Below are 27,668 nucleotides of genomic sequence, written 5' to 3' on the forward strand. Positions count from 1 at the left end.
CTCAATTTTTGGCAAATGGTCACTTGAAAGGTTTTAGGATTCTGACCAATATAGCAGCTCAAACTAGCTTCCTAAAATGCTATTGATTAACCGCCGAGTGTAGCATGTAATAGCTAAACAAACGGAACACGGTTTTTCTAAGCAGTAAGCTACACAAGCAGCATGCACTCAATTCTGCACAACTGTACAAAGCTCCATTCATGTGATTGAATGCTACACAATGCATAGGGATCATTTGCTACGAAGATCGCAGAACTGAGCTACTAAAAATCTCCTGTGCAGCTCTGGCTTTACAGATCTAGTTTAGAGGAAGTACAACAGAAGGGTACAATATAATCAAAAATTATATAACCAACAGTAATTGGGGTGATAGAAGCAGATGGAAAGACAGAGGAGGGATATACGTAGATGGGGAATCCAGTTATTGGTGAGGATTTACCTCCATCCAGAGCAAGTTTGGATCGCCATTCCACAGGAAGGAACTCCACGTGCTCTGTGGTTATGTGGGAGAAGTGCTTTTCTTCAATTTTCCTGGCCGTCTCTCTCATCCTGGGACACAAGACATATATAAGATTAGTAAAAGCAGATTTCACACACAGAGGGCTACAAGAGCTATATAACACTACATTGTAAAAGGAGAACTATGGGGTTAGGGCTTTTCCCCATAGTTCTCCTTAGGGTAACGGGAGGACACAAACTAGCGTCCTCCCGTCACCCTAAGCTCAGTATACCGCGAGCCACAGCTCGCGGTATACTGAGATGCTGCAGCTGAAATGGATCCCGACAATTCTGTCTGGATCTGCCCAGCTGCGTGAGCGACAGCTGGCTCTGCCTATCTAGAGGCAGAGCCAGCTGTACCTGCCCCCTCCCCCGTCCGTTCCGCCAGTCAGCACTGGAGGATCAGACAGGGGAGGGGGGAATCCAGTCCCTCCCCTGTCACGGCTGTATGCCGGCACAGGATCGAGAAGTGAGCGAGCGCCGGTATGTGTTCGCTCGCTCTGATCTACTGAGCCGACCTGTGACAGTTTCATTGTCACAAGTCGGCTCAGATTATGAGGCTGAGTGAAAATCACTCCCCTCATAATTCTCCTTTAACACACACACACACACACAAAAACACACACAGGCAGTCATACACTAAAAAAAAATATCAAGACCCACAGACATATACTAAACCATGTTAAGATCTATAAAACGTAACCCTGTACACAGTGGGAGGTTTATTTAATAAAATGTAGTGTTATGGGAACTATTGAAACGACAACTTATACTTAAATGTTAATGGTCTAGCTGTGAAGAACAACAGCACGGCTTAAATACCTGCCTTCCCTGGAGAACATGCTGCCCCATTCTCCCTCCAGTGCTGGCTACTTGTCTGAAAGCCTAGGCCAGCCTTTCCCATCTCTTTTACCCCCAGAGGAAGTTTTGAAATAATGTTCCGGGTTTAAGAGAACCCCTGATAAAAAATTTGTATATAAATCTTGGTACATCGGCCACACATTGGTGGCCAATGAGAGAGGGTCCTCTTATACTTGTGGAAAGAATGCCCTGTTACCCTGTTGGTTTAAAGCAGTGGTTCTCAACCTGTGTAACATCAGGACCCACATTTGGCCTTGATCATTAAGCCACGACCCATGTTGCACTGCACGCATTAGTTACCGCGCGTTCCGGTGCTGGCTTACGAACTGTGGGTTGGGAGGTGCGTTTGGGGTACCATTAAGATGAATGGCAACACATGCCCCACACTAGAATGCACGGTAGGTGCGATTGCGTGGTACAGTGCGATGGCACGGTACTATGCGATTAATGCGCCCATCCCACCTCAAGCTGACACTCGGCGCCAGGCAGCATATTTTGAATGGTTGCTTGGCACAAGAACTGACTGTGCTGTGCTAGGGGGAGGCAGAGGTGCCTCTCAACTAGAAAAGTGGAAGGCATGCGGCGACCCACTGAACAAGGGGTCGTAACCCACTTTTGGGTCACGACCCACCGGTTGAGAACCAAGGGTTTAAAAGGATGAATGGCCATTGCACTGGAGGTTTGTGCAGAGCCCCCCTACATTGGGGCAGAGTGGAGTAAAGGCTCCTTACATTGGTGGTCAGTGGAAAGAATGCTCTCCCATTACAGACACCTAACATAATCACTGGTGTTAGTATTTACTTGCTTGAAAACAGAGGAGAGGTTCCAGTGGTCCCATGCCACTGGCCCTGCCGAGTGTCAATGGTGCAAGAACTATGCAGGCATCATCAGGTGGGAGTCCAATCTAACATAGCTCAAGGAACCCCTAGCAACCTCTGGAGGAACCCTGGTTGAGAAAGTCTGGTCTAGGCACTCCATAATTTGATTTTTGCTGAAGAGCAGATAAGCTCATCTGAATTTGGGTGACTCCATTGAAGAGCTTGGGTCTTCACAGATGTGACAAGCACATAGAAGTAAGCTGCGTCACTATTTTCTCCAAGAAAGAGAAGTACCTCAAATCTTCCACTACCGTGGCCCTGCTGGAAAAGTCCCTTCACTAATGCTTTATGGAGAAGAAAAACACACAATCCACTTACATAGCAGTGTTCTTGATGATTCGGCCTTGGTCCATTTTCTGCCCAATACCATGGACAACAAACACAATGTGACTTACATCTACAGGCTTGTCCTCGTACGTGGCTTCTTCAACGTACCCTCTACGGAGCCTGGTGCCGCTACTTGAAGCTATGAAACAAAAATACACACGTTGTCACAATTTTCTCTTTCGTCATTGCGACTGCGAAAGGTGAAAACATGGGACACATGAAAACTAAAACCTAAGAGGTTCTAACCTTTCCTCCCTCTATCCATAACTAGGAAATAAAAATGGAGCTGGCGTTACACTTGAGTTCTAAAGAAACACGCCGTGTAGAGTGCGCGTGTATATAGACAGAAGGCCAAAGGAAAGGTTGGTCACACGTTTCAAAAGGATTCATCATACAATGTAACAGTTTCAAACACTGCATGCTCTTTATAAAGAGAACTGACTGCTTGAAACTGTTTCACTGCTACATTGTAACCTTTGCTTTGGACTTTTTAAAGAGCAAGAGTGAGATATCCTCATGTTGCTTGGTATCTATCGGATCTCAGCATAGAACAGCGGTGCCCGGTCAGTTGATCGCAAAGCGAACAATGGTAGATCGCGATCGGCTCTGTCCTGTCCTCTCGCGGTGCTCGTGCGGCTGAATGTGTCAGACACCGCAGACGGGAAGGGGCGGGACACATCTCCCCGTGTGCAACGTCAGCCACATTCAGTCACAAGAGCACCGCGGGAGGACAGGGCGCCGGAAGCAGAGAGCGCGAGAGAGAGAAGAGAGAGACAGCAGAGAGCGCGAGACAGCAGAGAGCGCGCGAGAGAGAGACAGCAGAGAGCGCGAGAGAGAGCGTGAGAGAGAGAGCGCAAGAGAGAGCGCGAGAGAGAGCGCGAGAGAGAGCGACAGCAGAGAGCGAGAGAGAGAGCGCAAGAGAGAGCGAGAGAGAGAGCGCAAGAGAGAGCGAGAGAGAGAGCGACAGCAGAGAGCGCGAGAGAGAGAGCGACAGCAGAGAGCGCGAGAGAGAGAGCGACAGCAGAGAGCGCGAGAGAGAGAGCGACAGCAGAGAGCGCGAGAGAGAGAGCGACAGCAGAGAGCGCGAGAGAGAGAGAGACAGCAGAGAGCGCGAGAGAGACAGCAGAGCGCGCGAGAGAGACAGCAGAGCGCGCGAGAGAGAGAGACAGCAGAGCGCGCGAGAGAGAGAGACAGCAGAGAGCGCGAGAGAGAGAGACAGCAGAGAGCGCGAGAGAGAGAGAGAGCGACAGCAGAGAGCGCAAGAGAGAGAGAGCGACAGCAGAGAGCGCGAGAGACAGCAGAGAGCGCGAGAGACAGCAGAGAGCGCGAGAGACAGCAGAGAGCGCGAGAGACAGCAGAGAGCGCGAGAGACAGCAGAGAGCGCGAGAGACAGCAGAGAGCGCGAGAGACAGCAGAGAGCGCGAGAGACAGCAGAGAGCGCGAGAGACAGCAGAGAGCGCGAGAGACAGCAGAGAGCGCGAGAGACAGCAGAGAGCGCGAGAGACAGCAGAGAGCGCGAGAGACAGCAGAGAGCGCGAGAGACAGCAGAGAGCGCGAGAGACAGCAGAGAGCGCGAGAGACAGCAGAGAGCGCGAGAGACAGCAGAGAGCGCGAGAGACAGCAGAGAGCGCGAGAGACAGCAGAGAGCGCGAGAGACAGCAGAGAGCGCGAGAGACAGCAGAGAGCGCGAGAGACAGCAGAGAGCGCGAGAGACAGCAGAGAGCGCGAGAGACAGCAGAGAGCGCGAGAGACAGCAGAGAGCGCGAGAGACAGCAGAGAGCGCGAGAGACAGCAGAGAGCGCGAGAGACAGCAGAGAGCGCGAGAGACAGCAGAGAGCGCGAGAGACAGCAGAGAGCGCGAGAGACAGCAGAGAGCGCGAGAGACAGCAGAGAGCGCGAGAGACAGCAGAGAGCGCGAGAGACAGCAGAGAGCGCGAGAGACAGCAGAGAGCGCGAGAGACAGCAGAGAGCGCGAGAGACAGCAGAGAGCGCGAGAGACAGCAGAGAGCGCGAGAGACAGCAGAGAGCGCGAGAGACAGCAGAGAGCGCGAGAGACAGCAGAGAGCGCGAGAGACAGCAGAGAGCGCGAGAGACAGCAGAGAGCGCGAGAGACAGCAGAGAGCGCGAGAGACAGCAGAGAGCGCGAGAGACAGCAGAGAGCGCGAGAGACAGCAGAGAGCGCGAGAGACAGCAGAGAGCGCGAGAGACAGCAGAGAGCGCGAGAGACAGCAGAGAGCGCGAGAGACAGCAGAGAGCGCGAGAGACAGCAGAGAGCGCGAGAGACAGCAGAGAGCGCGAGAGACAGCAGAGAGCGAGAGAAGAGAGACAGCAGAGAGCGAGAGAAGAGAGACCCCACAAAGTCTGTGTTCCAGTGTTCGGCCTCTAGAACGCAATTAGTGCTTGCAGCATTTTTGAAGATTGCACTGGACCAGAGCGCAGGCACTAATGTGCCTGCGTTCCGGGCGAGGGCGTGGCTGTGGTGCCATTGACTTCAATGCACCGCCACGCCCCCTCCCTGAATGCAGGTGTTTTTTCATTGGTAGATCTCACTGAGCTGGTCATTTGAAAAGTAGATCTCCAGATGAAAAATTGTGGGCGGCCCTGGCAAAGAAGATTCAGTTCTTAATAATTACACAGTAGTCACTAGCACGCTATGATCTCCCTACATTTTGTTAGCACCCCCTCTACCCACCCATCAGCTCAGAGAGCAGGAATTACCACTACAGTCATATAGAGCACTTAAAGAAGTTGAAAGTTATTGCATGACACATAATAGTGTTATATATTTGCCCCCGGCTGTTCTTTAAGTGTAACTTCTTCAGTGGAGTTCCGGGAACCCACGACCAGACGAGCGCGCAGCTCATTGTTCCGAGAAGATCAGACGGCTTACCCTTAGAAAACCCCAGCTTCTGGGTGACAGATCGTGCTATTTTGGAAGTAGTGGCATCGCTGTAGAGGTAGACCTCATCCACGCTGTGCCAGTCCACATGGTTGCGACTTAACTTCAGGCTGTGTGTAGCTGAAATGACAGAGGGCCGGTCACAGAACAAAAGGTTCATCATACAAAAAGGGGATTGCAGCTCCATAACCGCTAGACAGCCACAGATCAGCAGCTTTGTGCAGACGGGAGCTACAAGCCGCAGGCTACCCATAACAAGCCGGGACACACAGGTCAATAGGTCTTAATATAGTTTAATGGGAAAGTATTTTTTTTTTGCCCAATTTTATTAGGCTCACTTTTTTCTTTTTTTTACTTTAAAACCCAAATATATAAAACAAATATCCAGCACTAAAGTGTGCTTGCTGGAAGCCTGTGTAAAATTCAGCCAGAAAGTCCCATCTCTGGGGAGAGGTAGTAAGAGTGTTTCACCTCTGTGTACAATCTGATCTCCCCTGTTCTATTAAAGAAAGCTGTTGAGCTAGCTAGTATTGCCCTACATGCAAGTTCTAAATATGAAATATCTGATGTAATGTTTAGCTTAAAAAAGAGAAAAAGTGTTTCATTTTTGTATAACAGAAAAATAAAAATAAATTAAATGCTATACTTTCCCTTCAAACATCTAGGAGCCACCTACAGGCTGCACACATGTACTGCAGTCTATAATAACATGCATAGTACAGACTAGGGGTAGGCAACCTTGGCACTCCAGCTGTTGAGGGACCACAAGTCCCATGAGGCACTGCAAGACTGACAGCCATGGGCATAATGGGATTTATGGTATTACCACAGTGCTGAGGTTACCTACCCCTGGTATAGATGTTCTACACAATGCCAGTGGCATTATTTAAACCCTAAAACAGACTTGTGCAATGCAGCTACTAGCAGTAATGTGCTTATTGGCATTAACTGGAACTTGGGATTAACCCAGTCCTGTCCTAAAAAGAACTCGATTATCCCTTAGCCATTCACTACTTATTAGACGCAACTGTTTTAGTTGTATACAGTGAGTCATGTTCCAAAGAGTCAAATTGACAAAAAAACACTTCTAAGGCTGGGCACAACCCTTACAACCATCGCAAGACTTCTGTCTTGCGATGGTTGTAAGGTACTTAAAAAAACGTACGAGCTAGGGCTGCAACAACTAATCGAAATAATCGATTATAATCGATTATTGAAAAAGTTGTCAACTTTTTCAATAATCGATTAATCGGCTTCCGATTGGTTGGCCCTGTTCACGGCTCCACACACGCTGCACGCCACACCTCCTCCCACCTCACGCTCGCCGCTGCCAGGCCAGGCGGGTTTTCGAACATGTCCGTAAGTTTAAAGTCGTGCGACCTTACAGTAGTAGAGGTCGCACGGCTTCCACACACCTTACGATCATGGTACGACCGCGGGATTTCCCGCGATTATCGTACGATAATCGTAAGGTGTGTGGGGACCCTAAGGCACATTTACGGGCAACACCATAGATTTCTGCACATGCAAGCAGAACTATATATCCCCCATCACCCAACTCCCAGCCATGGGGATTTAAATGAAATTTTGGGAACATGAGTCAAGCATTACCCTTTTCTTTCAGGCACATGGAGCCTAAAATTATAACTGTGCATGGTTACTTATAAAGGTTTATATCTACCCCTTACTGACATTACTTTGTCTGAGCCGGACATTTCGGCTCGAGTATTGCATTAAGTGAAGGGGTGGTGGGAGCACCACAGGGTACTGTCCTGCCTTTTTTGCATGAGAGCTTCACAACATGAGCTGGCAATACATTTTTCTCATTCAGCCCCACAGACTGAGCAAGAAAAAAAGAAAACAAAAAAAAAACCTCTCAATTCCTCCACCCATATTAAACCGTGTGGATGGAGGAATCCTTCCCACTGGGCTATTAGAGAACTATGGGGTTAGGGTTTTTCCCCATAGTTCTCCTAAGGGTCACGGGAGAACACAAACTAGCGTCCTCCCGAGACCCAAAGCTCAGTATACCGCGAGCTACAGCTAGTGGTATACCGAGACGCCGCAGTCGGGACGGATCCCGACAATACTGTCTGGATCCACCCAGCTGCGGGATTGACAGCTGGCTCTGCATAGCCAAAGGCAGAGCCAGCTGTGCCGCCCCCTCGCGTTTCGCCAGTCAGTGCTGGAGGATCGGAGCGGGAAGGGGGGAAATCCCTGCAGGGAGACGTGCGTGACAGTCACGGCTCTCTGCAGGAATAGATCGAGAAGTGAGCGAGCAACGGTATTTGTTTGCTCACTTCCCGATCTACTGAACAGTTTCATTGTCACAGGTTCGGCTAAGATTATAAGGGTGAGTGAAAATCACTCGCCTCATAATCTTCTTTAAATTCTACAAGTGTCAGGTGTGCTGCTGTCAAAATACCCAAACAGTGACTGTGACTATGTGGCAGCAGTCACCGTTTGGCCTAGACAGTCTCTGATTTTTCAATTGACTTGTCAAATGGGGGGTCCTGATGGGGCCACAGCCTGCTTGCATTTCAGTAAAGTCAGCAAGACTTGGTGTATGGCTAGATTTAGTTTCAAGGTCTGAAGACAAGCAAGCCTAATAACACAAGCAAAAGAATTGCTCTGCTGCAAAGGAGCCCACATACCCCAAGGCACTGGGAGATTGTGGCTTTTAAAAATCTCCTGCTCCCCATACATAAGTAAATCCCCAATTAAAAAAAACTGCTTCACCCACCTTGCTTGACTGTAGGTCCATTGTAGAAAAAGTTACGCACAAATGGGCAGATAACAACAAGGGGACCGCGACACATTTTGAACAAAGTGCTTAAAGGAGAACTAGCCGACCTGTGACAATGAGACTGTCACAGGTCGGCTCAGTAGATCGGGAGGTGAGCGAACACATACCGGCATTTGCTCACCTCTCGATCCTGTCACGACTCCCTGCCATGACAGGGGAGGGGCAGGATTCCCCCCTCCGATCCGCCAGCGCTGACTGGTGGATCGGACGGGGGAGGGGGCGGGTAAGCTGGCTCTGCCTCTAGATAGGCAGAGCCAGCTGTCACTCACGCAGCTGGGCGGATCCCGGCACAATTGTCGGGATCCGCTTCAGCGTCTCAGTATACCGCGAGCTGTAGCTCGCGGTATACTGAGCTTTGGGTGATGGGAGGACGCTAGTTTGTGTCCTCCCGTTACCCTGAGAACTATGGGGGAAAGCCTTAACCCCATAGTTCTCCTTTAAATCATAAGGATAACCTTTGCGTGAAGCATGACAAGGTTCCCTTGATGATATCTGCCCATTTGTGTATTCCTTTTTCTACAATAAACCTACGGTCAGACGGTTGTGTTAGATTGCAAACTATTGACTACAATAATGGCTGAAAAGCCAATAAATCTACATTCGCTGAGGGTCACTTAACATTAGATAGTTGCTGACCTCACACGCCATCTCCCAACTAAATAATAGGGTCTCGCAGAATGTGAACCAACACAGGCTTCTGCTTTTAGACATTCATTTTCAGGAGACGGGAGATGGTGGGTGAGGTCAGTCTGCGGACATGGCGGCAACTGTCAGATTTCAGGTGACCCCTGATAAAGCAGGCATACCAAAGTAGGTAAAGTTATAAAAATGGGACCAAATGGTGACCTTCTGGAGTAGTCTGGCATCAACTATGCTGGTGTTCTCGGATGCGGATAACAGGGCCCGTCATATTTCTTTCCATCCACCGACTATGAGGTCTGCATCACTACAAGAAATAGGCAAATATGGGGCACACAACGCTCTAGAGCAAGCCTTTTAGTGACATATTGCCAGAATATGGTAAACTCCTCACGGGTGGAAGAATCATGTGCAAAGTCCACCCCTCCAACCGTCTGCATTCACAGCATTTGTTTTGCACTAAAGAATAGGTGAACTATAAAGTTAGCAGTTACTACAGGAAGAGCGGATGATATTCAGCTTAAGGCAACAGATAATACGTTGGCCAAGTCAAACAGCTAGGACATGAGGACACCATAGCACACTGCGGCAGGTCAGACAAACGGAGACTTGACTGGCATGACTGAAGCGTTCGCATTCTGTAGACTACAAATAAACAGCCATCTTCAAATCTACATTATTAATGAAAGGACAACTTTGTGGTGTGTAAACTATCAAGCTGCATCCCTAGGAATAAGTGCTTCACTCTACACTCAAAAAAACAGAACAAAACTGATTTCCCCTCCTCCCCTGCACCTATCAAATGCTTCCCCCATACTTCAAAACGGGGGATTTTCCTTGTTCTTGGTAGCTAAATGGAGCAGCAGGAGAGTGAAGGTGACCTCGTCACCAACTCAACTGGGCACTGCCGCTTTTTGACATCCGGGGGTATCCGATAGTGTGCCCACTATAGGGTGCTGTGCTTCCTTCTGCCAACTCACCCTTACCACAACTACAGGCCATAGCAGTAATGTATGGGGTTGGCGGGAAGAACCACAGTGGCCAGCAGGTGACGCACTGACACACCCGGAACTATCAAATAGCTACGGCCCACTGGAGAGGCGAGGTTTTTTCCTTTTTCTATTACAGTCATTACATAGTAGATAAGGTTGAAAGACACAGGTCCATCCAGTCTAACCTACGTGTGTGTTGAAATAAGTTTTCTGTTCTAGGAGTATACATTTCTCTATGTATCGAGGAAGACATGTAGACGTTTTTGGATCCGTCAATGCTTCTAGCTTTTACCACTACCTGGGCAAAGGAGTCCCCACCCAGGTCCACTGTGCCCATGTGTCCTCTTCAAGGGCCTAGGATGAATGAAGTTGTCACCTCCCTTACAGCTGCCATTGATTAATTTGTAGACAGCCACCATGTCTCCTCTTAAGTGCCTACTCTCCAAAGCTGGCCATACACTGTGCAAATTGAACTGGCTGAAATTCGCACAATGGGTGCCGCGGTCGGAACCCTTTTGGCCGGCATCCCTCAATCAGCTGATTAAAGGAGCCTTTTGGAAAATCTTCCAACAAACAGAGCCGGCTGCCAATCAGCTATCAGAATACAATGAAGACTGCAGGAGATTCCTTGGTCAATGCTTGTAAGCGTTGATAACGGAATCTGTAAGAAAGAAGAAAATATTACAGTGTATGGACACCTTAAGGTAAACAAGATTAGATTACCTAATCATCCTTAGCAGGGGAGTCCTTCTAGCTCCCTTATTAACATTGAGTTGGTGGCAGGGTCACTTTAAAGGAGATATAAACCTGAAAACATGGAGTATATTGCAGCTTACAGGTCCTTAGATGTGGTGGCATTTTGTCGGCCAAGAACATTTTCAGTGAGTGCAAAAAATAGGACTTTTTTCTTGGAGTCCACTGAGGGACACAGCTCTGAAGGATTCCGAGACGTAGGGTTATGCTGCTGCATTTAGGAGAAATGGACACTAGAAAGCCTGTCACTTTAAAAGGACATAACCCCTCCCACCTCCCAGTTCTAGCAAGCAACATAAAGGAATTTTAGGGGTGGGAGCTGTGTCCTATTTTCTCGATCGTCCATTGAGGGACACAGCTCTGAAGAAATCTGAGACATAGGGATGCTCAAAAGCAGTCCAAACAGAGGGGCGGGCACCACAACAACTAAAGCACTACCGAAACTAAACATGAACTCTCAAAGTACACTAAATAGCTGCATGAAAAGGTCTTTTAGCTTCTAGATCGACTTTAAGTGAATTCGTCAGCTTGTCATTCAAGCTTATGAATTGAGGAACTAGGTACCACCTTTTCCTGTTTCTGATCATTTCCTCAGGCAATTAGTACTTCTTGGGCATTTCAGAATCAAGCTTCTGTTGCTCTAAATTGCAAGGTCGCAACTTGGCCTTCAGTTCACACGTTTACAAAGTTTTATAAAAGCGGTTTCTGCCACTTCTGATGCTAGTTTTAGCAGAAAAGTTTTTTTTGGCCTTTCTGAAAGAACAATAAAGAGTCTGAAGATGGGAAAGAAGATGTGGCTGAAAGAGATAAGCAGTAACAGCCTCACAACATCCAAAAATTATGGAGAAATGTCCTTAGGATGAACAGAAGCTGGACAAAGTGAAGGGAAAACAAAGTCTTCATATAAACGAAAAGCTGAGATTACTTTGGGTAAAAAGGAAACCTGTGATCTCAAAAACAACCTTGTCCCTATGAAGAACCAAATAGGGTTCTTTACAAGACAAAGCAGACAACTCGGAAATCCTTCTAGCTGAGGTAATGGTCACAAGAAAAGCAACCATTTTGGAAAACAAATCAAAGAAAAGGTCTTGTATGGGTTCGAAAGGGGGTTCTGTAAAACAGATAAAACCAAGTTCAAGGCCCACGAAGGAAAAGGAGACCTAACAGGAGGAACTACTTGAGAAATTCCCTGAATAAAAGTATGAAGAAAGGAATTAGAAGCAAGGAGTACACTAAAAAAAGAAGACCAACAAGGCAGATGTCTGCCTGGTACTTCGAGCTAAAACGTTGATATACCTCAAGTTGAAGAAAAGACAAAATTTGCAATATATGTGGAAAATCCCAAAGACTCACACCAACAAAGAACAACCTTCCACGCATGATGAAAAAAAATAAATAAATCTAATGGGTAGAACATCTCTGAGCTTTAAAACAAAGAACAAAATCTGAAATTACTTTTTTTCAATGCTTGATAGAAGACAGGTCCAGCGAAACAACGACAGACAAAATCACCCTCAAGTCCAGGATATAAAGCTGAAGCTCGGATTCTTCCAGAGGCCAACAACCTGAAGAGACAGCCCATCCCACAAGACTGGAAACCGTCATGACAATCTTCCAAGACATGGGAAGAAAAAGACTTTCCCATTGTCAACGCAGGAGATGTCATTCCACGACAGAGACATCTTTGCCGGGGCACTCAATCTAATCATCTTGCCCGGCGACAAAGTAGACTTGTTACACACTAAGAATGTTCCTCTGTAAAGTTCTGAAATGGAACGGAGCAAACGGTACCACTTGGGAAGGTTGACACCATCAATCCCAGTATTCTCATGTAGGTTCGCAGAGAGGAATAGCGATGGGATCAAAGCGACCGAACCTGATCCTGCAACATTAAATATTTTGTTCCTAGGAGAGGAACAGTTTGGCTTGATGGGTATCCAAATACTCCAAGTGATGTGACAGAAACTAGGGATAACATCTCAAGGATCAGAATCCACCCAAAGTCCGCGAATATATCCGCAGCAACGTCTAGACGTCGAGCTCCAAAATAGGAGAAGACGCTTCTTGAAGTAAAAGTAATCTAAGCATCTGATAATTGGAATGCCCTTGTGAAGAAAAAATCCCAGGACCGGAAGAAGAACTTTTGTATAAAACCCTTGGAGCCGAAGCCAAAGAGAAGAGCCACAAACTGATCATGAAGGTTTCCTATTGCAAAATGAAGGAAACTACAGGAATGACTAGATACACATCCTTTAGGTCTATGGAAACCAAAAAAATGCCTTGTCTAAGAGAAGTGAGAACCAACAGAATGGAATTCATACAGAATTTATGAATAAGTACAAACGCATTGAGTGCTTTCTATCCAGAATCGGACGCAGTCTTCCGTTGGGTTTTTGAACCGTAAACAGTTTTAAGTAAAAATCTTGAAAACATTCTGCTAAAGGAACGGGGATTAGTAACAGCCGGATCCAATAGACCTTGAACTGCGGTTCATCCGACGCTGCCAAGACACGTGAAGCCAAAACGCAAAGTTTGAGGAAGATGAAAAAAACATTCTGAAATTTGTGTTTCCCATGTCTCTGAAAATTCCATTCGGCGTCCCCCAACCAGATATAGAATATGTTGAAGCAGAACGTTATGATAAATCAGACTTTTTAAATTGCCAAGGACGTCTAGGGGGTCCAAAGGTTTGGAATAAGTGTAAAACGTCTTTAGAAAGCTGGGGATTAAAATAATGTATAAAAGATGGAAAAGAAGAAGCTGGCGTACAACACTGAGCCCTATTTCTTTGCATCTGAGGTAAGTGCTCACTTTTACCTCCATAGCTATTTAATTAACCTAATCCGAGATAATTTCAAAAAGACGACCCTCTCGTGCAGGGGAAACGCTAGGGATGTACCGATACCGTTTTTTCAATATAGAGTACTCGTACCGATATTTTTTTTTCAGGTAGTCGCAGCTACCGAAAACCGGAATTTCTATTAAGGAAGCCGGGAGGCGTGTAATGACTCGCCGCCCAGCTTCCTGATTATCTGGGAAGCCGTCTCCATGCTCCCTCAGCACTAGGTGATGTGGAAGCATGGAGCCAGATTTCTGGGAATCAGGAAGCCGTGGGGTGGGTAATGACTCGCTGCGCGTCTTCCTGGTTGGCTAGCTTCTCGGTCAATCAGGAAGCTGGGCAGCGAGTCATTACATGCCGCCCAACTTCCTGATCGGCCAGGAAGCCGGCTCCGTGCTCCCTCGTCAATTGGTTCGCTCGCATATTGTGAGCAGATTGCCCTGAGGGACAAGTAGATTGGGCCCCCCGCTTTAGTCCATGGAAAAGTAGTTTTTTTAATAAAATTTGCACACCCTTGTCCCAGGATTTATCATCATCTATCGGCCCTCAATAGTACAATCTGCAAAGAAACAAAATGAACTAAAATAATAAAGCAGAAGAGAAGGAGACATCCATCCTCCTGAGGACACTAAGCGAAATTGGCAAGTGTGAGGTGAGAGGGGTTATGTCCTTAAAGTGACAGGCTTTTTACTTGCTTGCCTAGTGTCCATTTCTCTTAGAGGCGGCAGCATAACCCTACATATCAGAAGCCTTCAGAGCTGTGTCCCTCAATGGACAAGAGAGAAAAATACCTGTTAATCTTCCAACCTATTTTCTGTAAACTACTTATTGCCCCACCTAGATGTGCATGTGTTTGTAGTCCAAATCAGGAGAGCAGCCTATGGTGACATTGCTGCTCGTTCATAGATACAGTGTAGTGAGTGAGCGGGTCACCCTAAGACAGGAAGTGTGTGCCCGACAGAATCACCGGGTCAAAAGATAAAAGGAAGGATAACATGGGAAAGGAAACAAATGCATCTAAGGACTGGTAAGCGGCAATATGACATTTCTGTTCTTGCGTTTAGAGAAGGTTTTAGGGCTCCAATCTTGAAGCCTCCTACATGTCTACTTGTAGAGTTCAGTACTCGAATGGAATGACAAGTGACGCAGACACAGTGCCAGCCCCAAGACTATACAGCAGGAGTCCAGCGTTCTGGCATCACAAACTCTGAGACATAAGACAGTCAGCTGTGTGATCTAGATCTATACAGCAGCAGTATGTGGAGAGGCATTACAAAGCATCTAGTGTAAGTTTCTACAAGGCGTCTAGGTTACCGTACCTTCGTAACGCCTTCTCTTGGCGCATGGGGCGCCTGTGCTTTCGTTATATCCTCTCCAACTGAACAGGAAAGGGAGGGAGAAGGGAGGTGGGACAACTAGCAAAGTGAAGAGAGGAAACTTTACTTGTCTCCGGACTGAGATCTTCCGACAGTCACAATATTAGCAGGTTGAGAGCACAGCAACATAATAGTTATACAGCATGCGTTTACCACCAACACTGATTGTAACAACTTTCAACAAAATCAACAAATCCTTGCTGCAAAATGTTAGTACTGCCTCTAGAAAGTTATAAAAGTTTTAATCAGTAACAAAAGGCAAAAAATCAACAGTTAACAGGAATTGACAAACTGAAAAGCACTTGAAATCCAAAAAAGTATCTTATTTAGCACATAAATTAGTGAAAGGTAATAAAAGATGCTGCAGGCATATCTTTGACTGGAAAGGGCCAATGGTCCATTATATGACCAATGCCAAGGCACTATCCATGTCGAGACCGTCGTCATTCAGGCAGTGCCGCTGATTGGGTGACTTTACCTGACCACAGCCAGAGCAGCAGCTTCCTCCAGGCAAATACCATGTGATCAGTGCCTTGGTACTGGTCACATGACCAGCCACCAGGGAAAGCTCTGGACTTTCTTTCCAGCAAAGAGTAAGCTGAAAGCATCTTCAACAGATTTTAATGGACTAATAGGTCCACTTTAATACAGAGCTCATAAGTCAAACAAACAATCCAATCTAGGAGCCAGGTAGAACTTTTAAAAAGGAGAACTATGGGGTTAAGGCTTTTCCCCTTAGGGTAACGGGAGGACACAAACTAGCGTCCTCCCGTCACCCTAGGCTCAGTATACCGCGAGGCGAGCGAACGCCGCTATGTGTTCGCTCACCTCCCGATCTACTGAGCCGACCTGTGACAGTCTCATTGTCACAGGTCGGCTAGAACTATGAGGTGAGTGGAAATCACTCACCTCATAGTTCTCCTTTAAAGAGTCATTCAACATGGGCTTCCATAGACAACAGCAGAAAAGGGCACATTTAAAAATTAATACGTTTTATATGACGGGGAATATTATCTTTCTGGCTGGGCCTCAATCATACAACCACAGAAGAATGCCGGCACATAATGACAGTCTATCCACTTTGATGAGTTTACTTATTAATGATTTTGTCTGAAGATAGATCGGGGTCTCAGATAACATCACATGAAGTGTTTACACAGTTTAAAATTACGCTTTTATTATGATCATCGCCATATTGGAATTTAAAAAGGGACAGTCCAGCCAAAGCTGACCAAAATTTTGAGGTGCAGAACTCAAAGCAACGAATATATGTCAGGGAATTCAGGGGTGAGATGAGATCTCCGCATATCCACATACAGCAACCATTGAGAGTCTCCCTGATGGACTTATATAGGACTCAAAAAGCAGTTTCTGAACTTATAAACAAATGTCCTATATAAAATATACTACTGAGGTTTTAAAGTCTATTTTTCACAGGTACCCTCTCTGTACCTTTTCTATCCTCACCTAGGTGAGAATTTGGTGTACAGTATATTCCCCGTAGCCTCCTTGGATACCCATATAATGCATCCCAGGAGGTCTCTGGGTACTCTACAGTGCTTGCACCATGTCATCAGGAGGCTGGCCTTCTCTTTTGGGTTCTCGCAGCCAGACCAGATGGCTGAGCAGGAATGGCTGTGCAGCAGCTCATCCCTATAGAACACTGCTGGATCCAGAGTGTGAGTATGTCTTTTTTCTGCATAACCCAGCTAAAAAGGGAAGGAGGGGAACAAAAAAAAACATGAGGGGGGTACTGAAGTTGCTTTACGTACGATTAACTGTCCAATGAGAGTGCCTCAATGGCCAACAAAGTTGCGCTCATTAGCAAAGCGAATGGTGGTGGGTGAAGTTTCCTTCCCAAGATCAGGGGGGCGCACAGATTAGGCCAACAAAGACAATTGAAGGACCATATGGTGCATGACCAGGACTTCTACATTTTTAAAAAAAAACGCTTTACTGAATCTGCCAGGAATTAAAGTGTTCAAATTAACCCCAAAAGGCAAGTTTCTTGTATACCTGGGGAGCACCTTGATCCTAAGCGCATGCTATACTGATGCCTCGACTTCTGCCCCCATCTCTAAAGAACTAGGCTCCGTCCTCAACCAACAGGAGCTCATCCATTGGCCACAAAGATGCTCTTAGACTGGCCTGTTACTGGATGGATGGGGCTTAGCTCAGCTGTAGCAAATGAAGGAACAACAAGGTGCTGTTGGGACTTTGGGACATTTTTATGCCTCAAGAGATTCCCTGACAATATAAGGAGCCAATTAGAGATTCATGTCGTTATACAATTATTACTTTGAGTTTTGGGTGGACTGACCCTTTAAGCAGGATTCTGAAAAGCATACATTAGTTCAAGTTATTTAGTGAAATACAGCAAACTTCCCATTATCCGGCATTCAAGCAACTAGCACTCTCAAACAACCAGCACAAAAAAAGAAACACAAAAAAAAGGACATTTTTTTTGCCGGCTTGATGTGAACTAAAAAAGCGGTCCGGTGCTTAGTGGATGCCAAAAATTTAGTTGGCAACTACATTTATTTAGTTGATAACTAAATACTTTGTTCACGGCTGGATGCTGGCCGGCAGCTAGACTCCGCGGTCGGCAGCAGAATGTAAATAATGTGGAAAAATAGCCAGCCTGCTATTGGCTATTTCATATAGCAATAGCCAATAGCAGGCTGGCTATTATGCACGCCCACTGAGCAGAGGAGAGAACTTTCTCAGGTCCGCGCCTCTGCTCAGTGGGAGGGGCCTCAATAGCCAGTCAGCTATTGGATATTTCAAATTGCAATAGCAGGCTGGCTTATTGCTACCGGCTGCTTCCATTCACCTGTCGGCAGGTGAATGGGGCTGCGTGGGAAAGCGGGGGCACGTTACCAGAAACTTCAGTTATCCGGCACCTACTGATCCCCGTGGGTGCCGGATAACTGGGAGTTTACTGTATCTTCCCGATTATAAAGATGCATGCATGTGTGATTCATCAAGGAGGGTAACAAAAAACAGGATAATTATACAGTAAACCCAATCTGGCCTGAAAAATGCCAAAGGTAAGACCAGATAAAGTGCAGCTCTTCGGTGGTCTTGGAAGAAGTGGTATTAGTCTTGAAATTGATCTTAACGTCACTACGAAGCCCCTTGGATGCTATGCCCAGGCTCCATATGGGGCTTTGACTTTTTTTTTTAACCAAAGTTGGAATTATGCCCCGCTCATCCTGATGTCAAGCTCCACCCCCATCATTCAACCCTGAATTGCCAGGACCTCCACTGAAATCTCTGGCATTTGGTAGGTGAATGACAGATGGGGAATATCAGCACCAGAAGGGACGGGGCTTGACAGACTTGGAGAGAAGTTAAGGTCCTGTCTACAACCTGGCCCTCACGGTCCAAAGGGGCTCTACGAGGACTTCTTTGAAGACTACCACAATACGTGAGGGGACCACATGGTGCTGCACTTTATTACTGTTACCATAAGCACTTTTTATGGAATGAACTGGGCTGGAATACTTTTTGGAATGAACTGGGCTGAAACCAAACCTCTCGCTTTGCATCAGCTGACACAAATCACAAGTACCTTGTAGTTTAAATGACTCAAATATGGGGCTCGATTTTTAAGTATTGTTAGGTACACTTAGCAACTAGAAGGCAGCAAGTGCCTCAGCATGGAGTCAGGCTTGAACTATAAGTAACTATAAGCCTCTCACAACCTTTTACAAAAATCCAAGTCCAGTCGTGTCCGGCTCTCTAAAATGAACAGATTAAAGTTTCTGCAAAGTAGAGTCCATGAAAATATATCTTTCAGCCGGACAGTTAAATGACTGAATGGTTTCTCACCTCTGGGGTGCTCGAGTGACTAAATGTCTACTAACGGGTTCCCAGGTCTGAACACCTGGCCCAATCCTTACAAAGGGGCTCTGCTGGGTTTTCTATTCTACTATAGAGAATACACGTCCCTTTCAGCCAAGTTCATTCTGATATTGTGAACAGAGAAAGCCAAGGGGAAACGTATCTCACCATCCTTGTGGTCCACCGGCTTCACCACCTCCAGGTCAAAGTTGTCGGGCATCTGATGACCCCTGAAGCATTTCAGATGTTCCAGCTCAATCAGGTTACTCTCGTCCTCATCAAGGGGCTGCCATGTGCCATCAATGAACCACTGGCCTCGCATCACTGGGATCCTATCCGTTTCTGGAAGGGTAAAAAAAAAAAAATTGGATTAAAGTATCTAAAGCAGAAACCTTTTTATAGTTTTAGATGGAGCATACAAAAAAAAAGGTAAGAGCTAGGGATGTACCAAAAATAATTTTCAGGCCGGACTTTTTCCCCCCCAAATGTTTAAATTTAATTTAAATATTTTTATTATTTCTTTTTTTTTACTTTCCTGCTGGGGGCTCTGGGGAAATATCAGGGGTCTAAAAAGACGCCTGATATTTCCCTTTAAAATAAAAAAAATTAAAAAGGATTGACACAATCTCTTTTTCTGCAGCCCCTATTATGAATTAACAGGAAGCCTCTTTACTGAGTGCTCCTGTCCATTCATAAACTGTGGATATAGTATGAGATACTATGTCCACAACCATGAATGAACAGGCAGTGATGTAGAGCACTTCCTGTTCATTCATAACTGGTGACGCAGTAAGCATACTATGTCCTGTCCTCAGTTATTTACTAACACACAGCGATCAGCCCCGATCACCGAGCGCTTGTAACCCGCTCTCCATCCTGACTCCTGTCTGTCACAGGAGGCCGACCGGGGTGGTGTGAGAGGAGAGCTCAGCCTCCTGTGACAGCTGTCTCCTCCCCGCTTGGCATCCTGACAGCCTCACTCCTCCCCACTGGGCACCTGTCTCTGTCCCCTCGTATCCCTGCTGCCACTGCCTTGTAAAATTAGCAGTGATGTCATCACTGGGCAGTACATAGCCTGTGCAGAGAGCAGAACTATGTACAGCCCAGTGAAGGCAATATCGTATTTTGCAAAGGCATTGGGTTCACACAAAGTGTATTTATATCCATCTTGGCTACTAAGGTATATATTTAGATGACATTTTTTCTGGCTGGAGCTCAGCTTTGAGAAGAGTGTCTATTAGGTACAGAGACAATATAATCTGGCCAAATCTGAATCTTCCAATCACTATCTCGATCATACTTTGTCACCGACCTCAGTTTTCCAAATATTCCCAAAAAGCAGCCCACAAGAGGGGACCTGCGTTTTTGATGGAGATGCTCACTGAAGCCGTCATCGTTCTACAAAGGCCAAAAAAAACCATAAATAAAAACACAAATAAAAAAAATTTATGGAGCTAAAACAAATTCTTACGTAGAACGTATTTGAATGGCAAATTAGAGAACTCATCTACTACAATTTCAAAATGACGTTTACTATTTACATAGCAGCAAAATGAGACCCAAACGGGGAGGAACTGATGTCAATAGTGTAGTCTGTGAAGAGTCAGTAGAAAACCTCCAAACACAATCCACATAGATAGGAATTCCAAACCAATAAGAGTGTTTGTAACTCTGTTCAGTCAGTCTCAAGATTCACATACACACCGGTCAAAACTGCACAGCCAGGATGATCACTTATTCTTCACTCAGCTGTACAGCATGCAGAGTCACCTACTGGCTGATTGGACAGAGGTAATGACTCGGATTCATGGCCCAGTAAGCAGGCTGGAGGAAGACGGGCAGCAAAGAAAGACCCTTTGCTAAAGCACGTTACCTATCTTGCTGTGTAAAATCACACACATCACACACATTGCTGACACTGGGGACGGCCGGTTTGTAATCCTAAAGGGTAACCAGTCACACAGCTCCTATGTACTTCTCAGCATGGTGAAGTCGACATAAGCCGGTTTGGGCGATGTTATTCTACAGCTCACCTGCCCCCTTTTAGCTACTCTCAAATCGACATAAAAGGCGAGCGTTTGTAAACCAAAAACGGATATTTTAGTGTCTGGTGGATGGTAGAGAGTTAAACCACCTGACAGTTCATTATATATTCTGGTATTCTAATGGAGAGATCTCTGAGCCGAGTTCCGGGGTCTACACACCTGCTGTGCCCATTATGAGGTGCTCCCACCATCCCTGTGGAGAGCTCCGGGGTCTACACACCTGCTGTGCCCAATATAAAGGGCTACCAACATCCCTGTGCAGAGTTCCCGGGTCTGCACACCTGCTCTGCCCATTATGAAGGATTCCCACCATTCCTGTGCTGAGTTTCTGAGTCTGTACACCTGCTGTGCCCATTATGAGGGGTTCCCAACATCCCTGTGCTGAGTTCCCATGTCTGTACACCTGCTGTCCTGCTGTGCCCATTATAAGGGGCTCACACCATCCCTGTGCAGAGTTCCCGGGTCTGTACACATGCTGTGCCCATTATAAGGGGTTCCCACCATCCCTGTGCAGAGTTCTCGGGTCTGTACACCTACTGTGCCCATTATAAGAGGTTCAATTTTGTTTATTGAATGATCTTACAAAGTGAATCATATATGTTACATATTTACAAACAGATCGTTATTTTACAAAACAAAAACAATACTTTATTCAAACAGGAAAAAGCATTGCATGAGAGAGGCAGACTAAGAAACATAACACATCACCAAGCAAGGAGCCTTTTGTCAAAAAAAGTATTTTAGCTCAGAATCTAGGGGGTGGGGTGAGTGAAAAAAATATATAGAAAAAGCTGAATCCCCCTTCCCCCCTGAGATCAACAGGCAGCAACTACAGAGGCTTCCAGGCCTACAAGTATGAGCTCCGGGGGACCCAGGAGATTGACACTTGCAGAATGGGAATTGGGTGGACCAGTTCTAGTGATCGGCACGCTGTGTGTACTGGGAAATGAGAGTATTTACTATCTTCTTTTACAAACAATGCAGTAAATACTCACCTGTAAATAAACAAAAAAGTTCACAATAGAGTCACCTGAAAATAAAAGTTTCCACAAAGTGTATAAAGATATCATTCAGCACACACGCAGCTGCTGGCTGTCACAAGGATCATCCAAGGTGCTCCTGATCTGGGTCATGCGAGACAACATTTGATCGCATGGCCTGCGGCAGTTTTACCTTGAGGGCCTGTTCACACGACGTCCGTTTTCTGTGCTGACCTGATCCGTACGCTGCTGCACTAAAAATGCATCCCAATGTGTTTTATGGGCTACAGTTCTCAGGTGCGCAGTCCGTTCAGGTTACGACAGAAAGATACTGCGTGTCACATTTTGTACGGTCAGGAAACGCAGAACGCACTGCACTGCAGCTAACATACTGACAGCCCCACTCCAGCAAAAAAAAAACAAATTTTTGTAAAAACTGGAACGCATCAAAAACGCGGCCAAACACACAGCACCGCGTCTGCTGATCCGCACCTGATCAGGACCTTAGGCACTGATGTCAGGATTCTTCATTTACTTTCATTAAGGACTGGTGTCATCGTCCCCATTGCATGGCTGCTGTATCGATAGATCACATGACCCGCAATCAGGGTGGTGAGGGATCCCCTTTTTACAGGACGCCCTTTCCATTGCCACAACCCACGTCCAGTGTCGCCATCACCCTCAAAGTTGATGAAAATTTTGACTTCAGGTCATCTTTCAGCTTTGACTTTTCCCCTTTTCTAAATATAACCGGAAATCGAGAATGCGATGATCCGCGTGTTTTATAACCGCTGCAGCTTTTCTATGAAAATCCCACGTGAAAGCCATTTATTCCGGCAGTAAAACATAATCCTATGATAAGAGGATACACAGCAGATGATTCTATGTTAAGACAGCACAGCTTAGCGCATGGTGTAGTAAGTATACAATGGCACGTGGGGCAGACGGTGTAAACATTTAAACTGGCACGGCCCGCCCTGGCACACAGGCCTATATATAAAGCATGAGAGCAGTCGATGGATCTAAGGGCTGAAGGGATAAAGCTCGGCGAGGCTAAAACAGCACAGAGGGCGGCCGAAGCTGCTCGTGGTCTAAACCCTCTGCCCTCTCTGCTGTGCCCCTTTGGCCAATCAATCCATCACTGCGTCCCTGGCAAGGAACGGTCCACAGATCATGCGTCACTGAACTTGGATTGTGGACCTCGCGACATTATGTGCCTGAAAGAAAATGGATCAGAGATTCTAAAATCAACCAATCCTGTTCTCCGTCATATTCTCTGACCTGCTAGAAGAGTGACACAGAGGATCACTCTAGTTCATTAAAGGTCGATGAACGAAAAAGCTCCATGCAGGACATTAGCGCAAAGGACCGCATCTTCAAGCTCACATCATTTGACCTTCCTGCACAAGTTTTTTTTCTCCACGTGCAACTAAAGCCAAATCACAGGCAACTAAAAAGGTAAGTCACGCTGCTCCCAAACTTACCGTTCACTTTAAAGGAGAACTATGGGGTAAGTGTTTTTCCCCATAGTTCTCCTAAGGGTCATGGGAGGACACAAACTAGCGTCCTCCCATGACGGAACAATAGAAAAATGTCACCAGCACACAATAAGTTGAAAAAGCAAAATATTTGATTGCCAATAGCTGTATCTCATTGGCAAGCGCTTTCGGGGCCTCGCAGGGTCCCCTTCATCAGGCTTAGAGATTCCCTTGACGGAAAGCTCAGTATACCGCGAGATACAGCTCATTGTATACTGAGAGCGCCGCAGCCAGGACGGATCCCGACATTACTGTCGAGATTCACCCAGCTGTGTGATTGACAGCTGGCTCTGCCTATCTAGAGGACAGAGTCAGCTGTACCCGCCCTTCCCCCGTCCGTTCCACCAGTGAGCGATGGAGGATCGGAGCGGGGAGGGGGGGAATCCCTGCAGAGAGCCGTGAGTGACACAGTCACGGCTCTCTGCAGGGACAGGATTGAGAAGTGAGCGAGCGACGGTATGAGTTCGCTCACTTCCCGATCTACTGAGCCGACGTGTGACAGTTTCATTGTCACAGGTCGGCTCAAACTATGAGGATGAGTGGAAATCACTCACCTCATAGTTCTCCTTTAAAAGGAACAGAAGCTTAAAATGAAGGGGTAGAAAGGTCTCCGCTGTCCATGGCACTGACCGTACTGGACGGGTCAGTAGTTAAAGTGACATTAAACTCTGGAGTTCAATCTTAAAAATACATTAAAATCTCAATTATTTACAATGTATCTTATTTGTGTGTCACTCGGCTGTAGATCGTCCAATCATCTCTGAATTGGTGCCGACACTGTCCTTCCTTCTGGAGGGTGGCTACGTTTGTTCCCCATGGTCCCTGTGTGTGTTGTAAAGTAGTCACCGCTCCAAGCTCGCTCCCGTGATGGACTACAATCTCAATTCAAATTAGTAAACCAAAACCGAGATTGTAGGCATGCTGAGAATGGAAGTTTAAGCACAGTTGGAGGACCAGAGTTGCCCATCCCTGGTTTAAGCCATATGAATAGAAGGAGACCATTGTAAGCATCCCAGAAGAGGTACATAGTTTGTTCCTACCCCTGTAACTGTCACTTTTGCTGGTCAGCTTGCCCTGGTAGGGAGAGTAGGGAAGCATTGGTTCTACTGGCAGGATCAACAAGTAACACAACTATGTATGCTGAGTCAAAGCTAGAGACAGATATAGATAGATAGATAGATAGATATACACATACACAACACACACACATAAACAATATAACAATATAACAAAATATATATATTATAAATAAATGACAGCGACAGGAAGGTGGGGGGGACGGACGAAGGTCTATCAGGTTTTTTTATTGCCATCCGTTTCCCTGTTGACAACTTCCAAAACGAGACAGGTGTTCTCTTCCCCAATTTGAAGCTGAACTTCGGGCAAAAAAACACTTATCTAAATATAAAAACACAAAAAGGATATAAATCCACTTTGTGTGAACTAAATACCTTTACAAACCTAGTTATTCTTTTGTACAAGTAGCAGTGATATCATCGCTGTGCTGTACATTTTCTGCAGGCCACAACCACCACAGGCTGCCTGCAGAAAACTACAAGAGGGGGCGGAGACAAGACCAGTCATCCTGCACAAAGAGAGAGAGCAATCAGGGGAGAATACACATGACTTGTATTTTCTTATCCTGGAGTTCAGATTTAAAAAGCAAAAATGGAATGATGGAAGGTTCTAAAAGCGTATTTGTTTTTTAAAAGTAATTATGATAATCTAGGTTGACATGTCATATTCCCATTTATGTTAGCCGACCTGCATTGCAAAAAAAAAAATGGGCCGGTGACCCTTCCTTGGTCAAGAAGTACCCAGCGTGCAGAGACAGGGTCACGTGAGATCCTCGGAACGTCCGCGGGCTGCCCACACATGAAGGGAAAGTATGCAACAGTCTCTGAGCCACCCGTGTGATGATTCATGTCCTCTGCTCTACAATGTCAGCAAGAATACGATCTCCAAACCCACTGACCACAAGACGTTACAGAATGTTCCTGACTTGCAAAACAACCCGGGTGCTGAGAACTCATTGTACGGAATACGGACGCGTGGAGGAACAGTAACTCATCGGCCAAAAGGAGCTTCCATAAACGCCCCGATTTTTATTAAAGTTCTCAAGGGAAACTTTTGTATCTTGTTCATTGTTGTAAATCCTTTTGGTGTCTCCATAACATTCTCACATGTTTATTGTTCTTATTTTATTATTTGCAAGATATAGGCTAGGGATGCACTGATACCAAGTACTGTACCCAGTACCGATACTTTTACAGCTCCAAGACTAGACTAGAGAAATATTCAAAAGTTAGGAGGGAGCTGTCATGTGTAAGGAGCACACGGAGCTCCCGGGATTTGTACATCTGTTATAATGTATGATTTTGTTTTTCTAAGGCATTGTTCACACCAAATGCAGAGCAGATCCGTTCAGGTTTTAGTCTTTTAGATGCGTTTTTGACTACAAATTTTTTTTTCTTAGTTTAACATGGGCTTTCAGTGCGTTCCAGGTATTTGCATGCGTTTTTCATGCGTTTTTCGATCCAGAGCAGGTAAAATAGGGCCTGCTGCAGTTTTTTTACCTGCTCTGGATCTGCACACTGCGATGTGAACTGGAGCTAAAAATACCATAGGAATACATTGGACGCAGTTTTGATCCGTTCTGCACCTGCTCCACGCTTGGTGTGAACTAGCACTTAATATAAAGGGATGCTCAGATACCATTTTTGCGAGTACAAGTACTGATACTCGCCCAAGTACTCACAGATACAAGTACTGATACTCGCCCAAGTACTCACAGATACAAGTACTGATACTCGCCCAAGTACTCACAGATACAAGTACTGATACTCGCCCAAGTACTCACAGATACAAGTACTGATACTCGCCCAAGTACTCACAGATACAAGTACTGATACTCGCCCAAGTACTCACAGACACAAGTACGGATACATTTTTGTTTATTGTCATGTGACAGTTTTTCTAAAACAATACAGACCAATGATTTCAGGACAGTGGTGGAGTACCAGACCCAGGTCCCAGCTGCAGACTCTGCAACCCTGGTAGTTCTCATTAAAATGCCAAGTATCTGCACTGGTACTCGAAAAGTATTGGTGCATCCGTACTATAGGAGCTTCTTTGTCACTCTTGTCGCACATAGAGAAGCCTATTGAAATGAATGAGCTTCCCTACGTGAGACAAATGCAACACCCAGTGTCTGGGATCTGGTGGGGCCCAGTGCCTCCTGATGTAAATGGGTCTACCTGGTCTGCTCATGGGCTAGGAAGGCAGAGAGCCTGCAGTGGTCAAGAGCCCCCCCGGGAGTAGCACATCACCAGAGTGAACAGCGCAGTGACCACGACACATATTGCTTTTTCTCTGCACCTCGCCTCTTGGCTGAATACAGGGGGGAATTTTTATACCGGGTCACAAGGCCTAGCCATTATATTACACATTTCCACTGTACGTGCACCTTTTACTTTTTAATGTGTGTATTTTTCACTCCCATAAGGATGGAGGGTGTGGGGTATCAGGGCTACCCTGAAGTCTAGGGGGATGAAATGTGGCCATTAGAGTTCTTCCTCCCCTCTTTGAGAGAGCCCCCCCAACCTAGTACTCGGCAGTTGGCTTTGGCTGGCCATAAGGAATGGGCCTGCCTGGTTTCAGCCAGGTGGACACGAGTGCCTTGCCCAGTCAGGAGCCTTGTGCCCCGGTGGGGTAAGGGAAGGGCCCTATCTCTTCAGGAGATGGACCATTTAGACATATGCACTTTTTCTGTTCACTTTTGAGTGTTCAATTGCACGCACCGCAGGCTTAAAAACCCAAACAAACATCCAATGCAGTGTCGCAAGGGTGAATGGGGGCTAAAGATTAACTCCAGGCATATATAAAGCCCCAGTCACAGCAGCCGTGCGGTTGAAGGCGTGCACTTATGCAGCATGAAAACAGCGTGTTTTGTGTTTACGGTACCATTATTTTTTAGCAAAACGTGCGTCTTACCGTGCACATAACTGGGCAACGCACACACTTGAATTTGCTGCGTAAGCCTCTTGCCTTGTTGCTCACACGTAGGGCAGCACATTCGAATACATGGGAATCCCTTTCCAGATGTGCGGCACAATGTGTTGCACGTTCATGAGCCCTAAAAGACACTAATTAATTCAGCTATGTACTCCGTAATACTGCAATAAAATGTATTTCTGTTTCGGGAGATTTAAGTGAATTTTCGGGGTACACAAAAAGTGGATTTTAAAATGCGCACGAAAGATAACAAAACTAGTCTGGCAGCAAAAGGGTTAAAGTCTGAGGGGGGCACAAGAGAAAAATGTATATCATCCCTCCATGAAAAAACCCCCATCATTTTCAGCTTGGCCAGTGTGTGGCCCTGTGTGTATGGG

The 27,668-nt window shown here is 46.2% G+C and overlaps 1 protein-coding gene across 1 annotated transcript in view; it reads right to left on the reverse strand.

The window, feature by feature from the left end:
- DDHD1 (DDHD domain containing 1) overlaps nucleotides 1-27,668 on the reverse strand; it is a 48,440-nt gene that overhangs the window by 14,949 nt on the left and 5,823 nt on the right. Inside the window, 5 exon segments of the mRNA XM_018558434.1 lie at nucleotides 440-549; nucleotides 2,556-2,703; nucleotides 5,455-5,583; nucleotides 14,812-14,907; nucleotides 18,883-19,056. Coding sequence (XP_018413936.1) covers nucleotides 440-549; nucleotides 2,556-2,703; nucleotides 5,455-5,583; nucleotides 14,812-14,907; nucleotides 18,883-19,056 — 657 coding nt within the window.

Source organism: Nanorana parkeri, unplaced genomic scaffold (assembly GCF_000935625.1).
Source record: "Nanorana parkeri isolate BGI_ZX_2015 unplaced genomic scaffold, ASM93562v1 scaffold339, whole genome shotgun sequence".
In the NCBI taxonomy this organism is placed as follows: domain Eukaryota; kingdom Metazoa; phylum Chordata; class Amphibia; order Anura; family Dicroglossidae; genus Nanorana; species Nanorana parkeri.